The sequence below is a fragment of the Rhodotorula toruloides genome (genome assembly GCF_000320785.1).
Source record: "Rhodotorula toruloides NP11 unplaced genomic scaffold Scaffold10, whole genome shotgun sequence".
In the NCBI taxonomy this organism is placed as follows: domain Eukaryota; kingdom Fungi; phylum Basidiomycota; class Microbotryomycetes; order Sporidiobolales; family Sporidiobolaceae; genus Rhodotorula; species Rhodotorula toruloides.
In genome coordinates this window covers 68182-76780 of record NW_015622970.1, presented here as the reverse complement: position 1 = coordinate 76780, position 8599 = coordinate 68182, and the positions used below count along the sequence as shown (strand labels likewise).

Sequence of the window (8599 nt, the reverse complement as noted above, 5' to 3'; positions counted from 1 at the left end):
TCTGCGCGTGGTGAGATCCGCTCGACGGCGAAAACTGATGAGGATTAGAGTGAGGCGAGGTGGACGCGGGCGGACGCGGTGAATCCGATACAGGTATTCCGAGCATCTCTGAGAGCCTTAGATGCTCTCCAGCTGGCAGCAGGCGACGCTGGAGAGGAGGGAGATAAGGGTCGAGAGGAGACCCGGCCGATAGAGATGGGGGCCGTGTGCGTCGAAGGGAGAGCAGGAGGAGCGCAGACAGCACGATAGCAAGCGTGAATTGCTCGCAGCGTCAAGCGAGGACGCAGCCAAATGAGCAGGTCGAGCGAGGCGAACGGCTCTGCGACGACCACAAGTGCAACGGAAACAAGTCCTCGATGTGACACCCAGCAACGCTACAGAAGACGAGGGCGACAGGAACGTTCAGTAGGAGTCGCGCCAGAATTTACTTCATCCAGATGTGCCCTCGCTCCTCGACGAGCAACTCGTACTCGGGCTTCCAGTTGACGTAGACGTTCTCCGGGTTCTGCAGCGTCGCGGCGGTGAAGGAGGCGTCCTGAACCAGGTGCGTGAGTCAGCTACGGGTTCTTAAGAGGCTGGGGAGGAGCGGAGAGAACGCACCTCGTCGTCGATGACCTTTTTCTCAAGTCCGTTGGCACAGGCTGCCTCGGCGAGCAGCTGGACCTTGCAGAGACGGTCGACTGCGGTATCATAGTGGAATCTTCGGTCAGCACTGCTAGATGAGCGAGGGTCCCGCTCGTCTCAAACGCGGGGCGAGAGGAGGAAAGCGACGCACGAGCGCTGAAATAGTAGACCGCTTCGCCGACCGTCATGCCCGTCGTGAGCAAGCCATGGTTCTGCAAAATAGCGACCTTGTTCTGTTACCACGCGGAAGGAAGCCAAAGTCAGCGGGTTTTGCACGAGGTTCGCCCCAGGCAAAGATGGCGGCGCGGACTCGCCTTCGGCCCAAGCGTCTCAGCAATGTTCTTCCCCTCCTCCGGCGCAAGTACGATTCCGCCGAAATTCTTGTACACGGCCTGGTTGTCGTGGAACAGGCACGCGTCCTGCGTGAGGATGTCGATCGGCTTGCCAAAGACCGACCATGCCTTGCCGTAGAGACTGTGGCAGTGTGCGGCGGCTTGAAGTTCTGGTCGGGCTTTGTGGATAGCGGAGTCTGCGGGGAGCGAGCGAAGGTTAGTTGGGCGGGTCAGGTGGCACGACCTGGGAAGGAGCGCACGGATGTGGAAGCCGGCGGTGTTGATGGGAAGTTGCGCCCCATCGGGGTGGACGTAGCCTTCAGGCGTGACGAGGCAGAGCTTTGAGACGGTGATGCTGCTAAAGTGGACGGCGATTGGGTTCATCCAGTACTGGGGGAGGGTGAATGAGCGACGAAAGCAGGAGGGCGAAAGGGTGTGGAACGGGGCGAAGACTCGAGTCAGCTCGAAGATTGGGTTGGGAGATCGATGGGACAAAGACTGGACGTACATGATCCGGCCAGACGGGGTCGCGGACCGTGATGTGTCCCGAAAGGCCTTCGCCGTAGCCAAGCTTTCCCCAGTACTGGAACGCCGCCGCAAGGTGTTCCTGCGGCATGCGGACAGAGTCAGTGCCGTCCGTCACAGGTCAGTGGGGGAAAGAACGCACCTTGACCCACTGACGCTTCGCATAAAGGTCGTCAAACTCCGGGATGCCCTCGAGGTGGATCGTCCCCTCCTTGTTGCCGCGGTAGGTTCGTTCTAGAGGCTTGTCGGAAAGACCGTTCAGCGACTGCTTGAAGCGATTAGCCGCCTTGAGGGGATGAGCGTCGGCAAGGGCGTCGACGGGAGGAAGAGCGGACGAGTCGATCGCGACGGGAGCCATGTCGAGCTGGGTGTGCTGGGGCGTGCAGTGTGAGCGAGAAGCAAGTGCGAGCGAGAAGCAAATGAGCGTGTTGGAATGAAGCGAAGCAGCGGGATTGCGAAGCCGACTCTCGGCGCGATAGCATCGCCGTCGGCGTGGGAAAAGGGAAGCCTCCGCCGGACTCAGCGATGGCCTCACAGCTGCCGAGCGGTTGTCCTCAAGTAAGGCGCGCATTCGCCGACCTTATCGCGCCCTACAACGGTGACTTCTCGTCCCTATCCTCCTCCCCGACCGACTGATGAGAGTGTTGCGCGGAGTCGAGGGCGGCGGGACCGGCGAGTGCTGGGTTTGGACATCACAGAGACGTCTAGCGAGGTCCTGAAGCAGCAGCAGGGCCAGCCTGAGGACGCAGTGAAGTGCCAGAGGCTGACCCGCTCCTTCTCCCTCCTCGACAGAGCCAACCCGCTTCGGCAATGCCCTCTCGCCTTCTCGTGATCAATCCCAACTCGACAGAAGGTATCACAACGGGCCTAGAAGAGTCCCTGAGTCCGCTGTGTCCGCCCGGCTTCAAGCTCGACTTCTTCACAGCTCCTTCCCACGCTCCAACGGGTATCTCCGACTTTGTCACGGGCATCCAGACGGCCGCAATTTGCTTCGAGGCATTGTCAACGAGTGGGGCTTTCGAGCGCTATGATGGCTTCCTCGTTTGCTGCTGTGCGTCCCGTCTCCGCGCTCTCACTCTCGCATTCCGCTTTCTCATGGCTCACTCCGACTCTTCTCGCAGTCACCGATCACGCCCTGCAACACATGATCCGCGAACACCTCGGCCCAACATCGCCCAAACCCTGCATCGGCATGTTCGAAGCAGGAATCTCCAAGGCCCTCATCCTCTCGCGCAAGTTTGGCGTCCTCTCGACCGGCTTCGGCCCCAAGCCGTTGCTCTCGAAGGGCGTTTCGAGCTTTCTCGGGGCGTCGGGAAGCGAGAAGTGGGTTGGAGGCGTCACATCGGGCATCAAGATTGAGGAATTGCGGGAAGCGGACGAGCGGGAGAAGGTCGAGCGGTTGATGAAGGAGACGGCGGCGAAGGTTGCGGCGCTGGGAGCAGATTGCATCATCTTGGGATGCGCAGGGATGGCGGGAATGGAGCAGCTCGTGCTGGAAGGCGTCAAGGAGGCGGGGTTGCAGGATGTACGGGTTATCGACGCGGCGAAGGCTGGACTGGTCATGCTGGCGGGGATGGTGATGACAGATAAGCAGTAGCAACGACGTGCGCAATGACTTTGCTGTGTCTTTGTCGAGTTGCGACTACGTCGGAAGCTTGCGAAGGCCGCAGGGAGCAGTCAAGTCAAGCGCGACTGCCAGCTCGCGCCGCTCTTCCGCTCGCCGCCACAGAGTGGGCAAAGCGCGCGGAGTCTAGAACGGAAGAAGGAGGGCAAAATCGTCGAAATGCTGCAGACGACGTCTATCTACGCCGCCTCCGGCTCCTCCGGCTCGACCACGCCCACCCTCTCGCAGATCAGCCCGTAATGCTCGACCCTCCGATGCTTCCCAAACGCGAACGTCTTCGTCTTGCCCTGCTGACACGCGTCGAGGTCAATGTCCGCGACGACTAGCTCGTCTTCCTCCGTCTTGTTTTCGGCGACGATGTGGCCTTCTGGGTCGACAATCATGGAGCCGGAGATGAGAGGGTGGATGCCGTCGTCGTTGCCACATCGGGCGGAGGTAATGAGGAAGGCTGTGCGAAACGAGCGAGTCAGCAAGGCGGACCAAGCCTCGTGCGTGGCGATGGCGAGGGGAAGAGCGAGCGCGCAGGAGCGACAATGAACTGAGAAGAAACGCACTCGAGTTGGTGTAGGCATTCGCTTGGCAAACCAGCTTGTGGTGGAACATGGCGTCCGCGTAAGCCTCCTCGCGAGTCATCGAGTCCGGGTCGATACCCCAAAGCTGCGGCGCCCATGCGGTCGTGTTCTGCACCCAGGAACAGAAACGAGGATGGCAATGGGGCCGGCGAAGCGAGATAATGGGAGAGATGGAAGAAGTCAGCCTCCAGCGCGAGCGAGGTGAGGAGGAAAGAATCGACGCACGTAGCCGATACACATGATTTCGACACCTTGCAACCCGTACACTCTCCACCCCTCAGCCCATCGCCGGTCGTTGCAGATGAGCTGCCCGACAATCGGGCTCTTCTCGCCGCCGCACGCCTTCTTGAGCGACGGCGCCCGAAACGCCTTGAAGCCGTAGTCGCCTGGAGTGAAGTAGTACTTCTCAAGCTGATTCGTCACGGACGGGTCCTTGCTGAACGGCTCGAAAGTACCTGTAGGCGGCAGGAAAAGCTGGTCAGCTCTGGGGAAGCGAGCCTTGTGCCGCTACAAGCTGAACAGAGAGCGTAGGAGCGGGCGCGTACGCACCAGGCAGATGCACCTTGCGGTACTTGCCCACGGTCTTGCGGTCGGAAACGTAGGAAGCGGTGTTGTAGCGAGTCCCATCGGGCGTCTCCTCGCCGTACCCGATAGCGACGTCGACTCCGAGCGCCGCCGCCTTGTCGAAGAACCCCTTGACGGTGTCGCAGTAGGCGATGCCTTCGACCGGCTCCTTCTCGAAGTAAGCAGCAATCTCCGCCTCGTCTTCGATCCAGTAGCGCGGGAAGAAAGTCGAGAAAGTGGTTTCGGGAAAGACGGCGAGCTTGACGCCCTTTTCGGCTGCTTGATCGAGGAGAGCGTTGAGGCGAGAGATCACGGCGGCTCGAGGGGTACCGCGGTCAATTCGGCCGACTTGGGCGGCAGCGACGCGGAGAGGGCGGACCATGGCGGCGGCAACGACAGCGGGGCGGCGAGAGAAGAGTGAAGACTTGGATCAGGAAAAGCAGAGCAGGAAGCGCAGGAAGCTGTTCAGCCAGTGCGAGATAACTTGCGTGCGGGGTCCGCCGGCGGCGGCGCGAGGAGTCCGCAACAAGGTCAACTCACCCGCCCAACACATTCCTTCTGCGCCTCTGAGGGACACACAAACACAGCATGGCAGCCCGGCAGACCAAGTCGCACGCTCAGCCGTCTCCCGTCGTCGGCGAGTGTCCAGTCCTTCCCTTCTGCGACCTCACGAACCCACGAGTTTAACGGCTGATGCTGCTGGCGCGCGCACAGTCGTCGGAGCAGGCTGCATCGGGCTGACAACCGGCGTCGAGCTCCTCAAGCGTGGTTACCCTGTCCTCCTCCTCGCTCGTCAGTTACCAGGCGACCCGCTCTCCCCCGACTTCGCCAGCACCGCTGCGGGCGCGCACCACCTATCTTTCGCTAGCGATGACGACTGGCGACAGCGGAGCTTCGACATGCGGACGTTCGAGCGGTTGTGGGCGGAGAGCGAGGATGCGGCGAAGGGAGAGGAGCGAGGGGTCATGAGGCTGACCCAGACAGAGCTGTGCGTTATTGAGCACGAGAAGATCCTGCTCGTAGGCTCACTGCGACGTCGACTACAGATACAAGGGCGACTTGCACCTTCGCTTCCTCGAGGGACTCCCGGATGTGCGTTCGCAACTTCTGCAACGGCTCAATCGCGCTTGCTGACTCTGTCTGCGTCTCGCGCAGTTCCGCATCCACGATGCGTCGACGCTGCCTGACGGGTGAGTGTCGCATGTCTCATCTACCGTCGCTAGAATGCTCAATACTCCTTTTACCCTTGCAGCATCGAGCATGCTGTCTCATTCACCTCCATGACGATTGAGCCGGCACGCTATCTCGTAAATCTCCCTGGCAATTCCCCTCAGAACGCTCGACTGACCCATCGTGTGGCTTCGTAGCGACGCCTCGTGAACGAGTTCACCTTGCTCGGCGGAATTGTCCGTCGCGTCCCTCAACTTGCTGCACTATCCGACGTACGCAAGTATGTCCAAGCACCTCTGGCAGTACTCAACTGCACCGGTATTGGCGCTCGTACTGTGAGCCTGGTCCCAGTTCAACTGCGTCCTCTTTCTCGTCCGACCAAGACTTCCCAGCGCTTCGAGCTCTTACTGAAAAGTCATGGACCTTTCTTGCACAGCTCATCGACGTGAACGACCAGACCGTCCGCGCCGTTCGAGGCCAAGTTCTCAAGCTGCGCGCACCATGGGTTAAGACCGGCTGGACGCGCCAGATCGGTTCTCTCGCAGGCGGCGAAGGCGGCGAGCGCACGTATGTCATTCCTCGCGCGTCAGGAGAGGTCATCATTGGCGGAACACGCGAAGTCGATGACTACTACCCTGATCCTCGACCCGAAACGACGACCGACATCATTCGCCGCGCGTTGGAGATCTGTTCCTCGCTCGCTCTGCCGCCTTCTTCGACTGCGCCGATCGACGTACGCTCGATCGTCGAAGCGGAAGTCGTTGGGTTCCGCCCGACTCGCGACGCCGGCGTCCGCCTCGAAGTGGAGGAGCTCAAAACCGACGAGGGAACGCTGCTGGTGGTGCACAACTACGGACACGGAGGGTACGGCTGGCAGAGTATGTGGGGATGCGCTGAGGAGGCGGCGAAGATCGTTGGCGAGGAGGTTCGCAAGCGTGGGAAGAAGGAGACGTCGGTGACGGTGCAGGCGAAGCTGTAGATCGCTGCATTGCGGACTCATGCACTCGACGACCCTCAACTATACTCTACATCGGCGCAAACCCCCGCAAGTCGCGGTTGCGAAACTTGCGAGGAGCGTAGTTCTCAAGGAAAAGCTGCTGTTCTCCGAACTCCGCTTGCCTGACGAGGTCACCGAACAGTTCGGGAAACGATGCGATACAGTGACAGCTCGATGATCTACGCGCCATTAGCCTTCGCCTGGTCATCCATGTACCTCGGCCGCCAGTCGCTGAGCCACTTGTTCCTCGGACCCTGCAACGAGCTCTTTCCGCGCTTCAAAAACGCGCCGTACCCAGGCTCGGCGACGACGTCGTTCGTCTTGCCGTCGTAGACGATCTTGCCGCGGAGGATGGTCAGGACTGGCCAGTCTTCGATGTCGTGGCCTTCGAAGGGTGTGTAGTCGCAGGCGGAGTGGAGCTGCGAGCGGATTCTAGTCAGCAGCTAGCTCATCAGCAATGTAAGAGCGTCACGTACGTTCTTGACCGTGACCTTGCTTGTCTTGCGTGCAGACGGTGATCGCCAGATCACGAAGTCTGCGTCGCTGCCAGGCTGGATCGTTCCCTCTGTTGCAAAACCGTCAGCATCCGTCTCGAGGCTGAGAGAATGCGATTTGAGACGCACTCTGCGGGTACATGCCGTAGAGCTTCGCTGCATTCGTGCAGTTCAGCTCGACAAACTTGTTCGGCGACATGCGACCTGCGTCGAGCAAATGCGTCAGCGAACTAGACGGATGCGTTGACGAAGGAACGCACCCTTGCAAACGCCCTCACTCCACATCAGCGGTCCGCGAGTCTCGACGCCGGGCAGACCGTTCGGGATGTAGCGGAAGTCGCCTCGAGGGTTCTTGCCGGGATTCTTCGTCAGGCCGAGCTGCTCAACAAGATCTTCAGTACGAGGGAGGCCGTCACGCAGCGGGATCGGGTGCACCTGCTTGCCGAACTCGTCGTGGTATTTGGTCGGCGCGTGGTCAGAGGAGACGACCGTCACGGTACCGTTGACCGTGTTCTCCCACACGCGCTCGCGGTCCTCGGGGTTCTCGCGCAGAGGCGGAGCGCAGCATGCCTTGGCACCTGTGAGCGACAAGTCAGTACGGGGAGCAAAGATTGCGCAAGGAGAGGACGCACCTTCGAAGCCGGGCGCCTTCATCTCCTGCGCCGTCAACAGCAGGTAGTGAGGGCACGTCTCGGCATAGACGCTCATGAGCCGTGTCTGCGCCTCGCGAATGACCTTGAAAGCGTCGGGGGCGGAGACGTGAACGAAGAGGACGGGGCAGTCCATGAGTTCCGAGAGAGCGAGGACGCGGTTCGTCGCCTCGCTCTCGATGATGGGCGGTCGAGAGGTGCCGTGGTGCCAGGGCTCTGTCATACCTCGCTCGGCGAGGTCGCGGGTCATCCAAGCGATCATGTCGGAGTTCTCAGCATGCACCACTGCAGTCGCAAGACCGTGAGCGATTCGTCAATCAGATCGGAGAGCGAGGTCACGCACTGACTGTCACGCCGTACTGCCGCGCCGCGTAGAAGGTGTTCAAGATCTCCTCGTCCGACAGCTTGAGAGCCGGATAGGTCGAGTAGATCTTGACAGACGTGATGCCCTGCTCGATGAGCTTCGGCAGCTCGATATGCATCTGCTCCTCGCTCGGGTCGGTGACGATGACATGGAAAGAATAGTCGCAGACGGCGTTGTTCACCGCAAGGTCGTGATAGGCGTCGACGGCCGCCTGCATCGACGTGCCGCGGTTCTGGACGGCGAAGGCGATGACGGTCGTGCATCCGCCTGTTTGACGAGTTGTCAGCCTGGGTTTGTACGGCCAGCGAGAGAGCTCGACGAACCGGCAACGGCGGATTGCGAGGCGGTGGTCCAGTTGTCTGCGCTCTTGGCTCCGAGCGACTTCGCCGCAGATTGAGCAATGTGGACGTGCGAGTCTATCAAGCCGGGCTGCAGGATCAAGGCAAGCGTTAGAGAAGGAAGATCGGGAGACGAGGAGGGAGCGCACCGTAACGAAGCCGCCCTCGGCGTCGATAACCGCGCAGCCATCCGGGACAGGGATGTTCGCCATTAAGAGGACGACTTTGCCATCCTTGACGCCGATGTCTGCCCGTACGGTGTCGCTGGCGGTCACGATAAAGCCGTTCTTGACGACGAGATCAAAGTCGAAGGGAGAGCTCATTGGCGGGAGGTTCGCGTGTGTA

At 60.7% G+C, this 8599-nt stretch overlaps 5 protein-coding genes across 5 annotated transcripts; 2 read left to right on the top strand and 3 right to left on the bottom strand.

Annotated features, from left to right (window-relative positions):
- Window positions 1-424: 424 nt before the first annotated feature.
- RHTO_00652 (class II aldolase/adducin domain containing protein) lies at window positions 425-1839 on the bottom strand (the record flags this gene model as incomplete). Its single annotated transcript, XM_016414336.1, has 6 exons — window positions 425-535; window positions 601-680; window positions 776-857; window positions 939-1346; window positions 1465-1563; window positions 1624-1839. The coding sequence occupies 6 exons, from the start codon at window positions 1837-1839 to the stop codon at window positions 425-427; spliced, it is 996 nt and encodes a 331-aa protein (XP_016273492.1).
- A 452-nt stretch (window positions 1840-2291) lies between these two features.
- RHTO_00651 (protein of Asp/Glu/hydantoin racemase family) lies at window positions 2292-3078 on the top strand (the record flags this gene model as incomplete). Its single annotated transcript, XM_016414335.1, has 2 exons — window positions 2292-2532; window positions 2603-3078. The coding sequence occupies 2 exons, from the start codon at window positions 2292-2294 to the stop codon at window positions 3076-3078; spliced, it is 717 nt and encodes a 238-aa protein (XP_016273491.1).
- Window positions 3079-3284: 206 nt separating this feature from the next.
- RHTO_00650 (N-carbamoyl-D-amino acid hydrolase) lies at window positions 3285-4623 on the bottom strand (the record flags this gene model as incomplete). The annotated part of the gene is made up of 4 exons (XM_016414334.1): window positions 3285-3553; window positions 3660-3786; window positions 3903-4132; window positions 4227-4623. 4 exons carry the CDS (start codon window positions 4621-4623, stop codon window positions 3285-3287), a joined length of 1023 nt encoding a protein of 340 aa, XP_016273490.1.
- A 206-nt stretch (window positions 4624-4829) lies between these two features.
- On the top strand, window positions 4830-6390 carry RHTO_00649 (D-amino-acid oxidase; the record flags this gene model as incomplete). The annotated part of the gene is made up of 7 exons (XM_016414333.1): window positions 4830-4878; window positions 4956-5229; window positions 5288-5333; window positions 5397-5431; window positions 5494-5548; window positions 5609-5746; window positions 5848-6390. The coding sequence occupies 7 exons, from the start codon at window positions 4830-4832 to the stop codon at window positions 6388-6390; spliced, it is 1140 nt and encodes a 379-aa protein (XP_016273489.1).
- Window positions 6391-6587: 197 nt separating this feature from the next.
- RHTO_00648 (dihydropyrimidinase) lies at window positions 6588-8577 on the bottom strand (the record flags this gene model as incomplete). The annotated part of the gene is made up of 9 exons (XM_016414332.1): window positions 6588-6827; window positions 6885-6973; window positions 7032-7106; window positions 7163-7280; window positions 7338-7480; window positions 7535-7837; window positions 7896-8183; window positions 8240-8345; window positions 8404-8577. 9 exons carry the CDS (start codon window positions 8575-8577, stop codon window positions 6588-6590), a joined length of 1536 nt encoding a protein of 511 aa, XP_016273488.1.
- Between the last annotated feature and the right edge of the window lie 22 nt (window positions 8578-8599).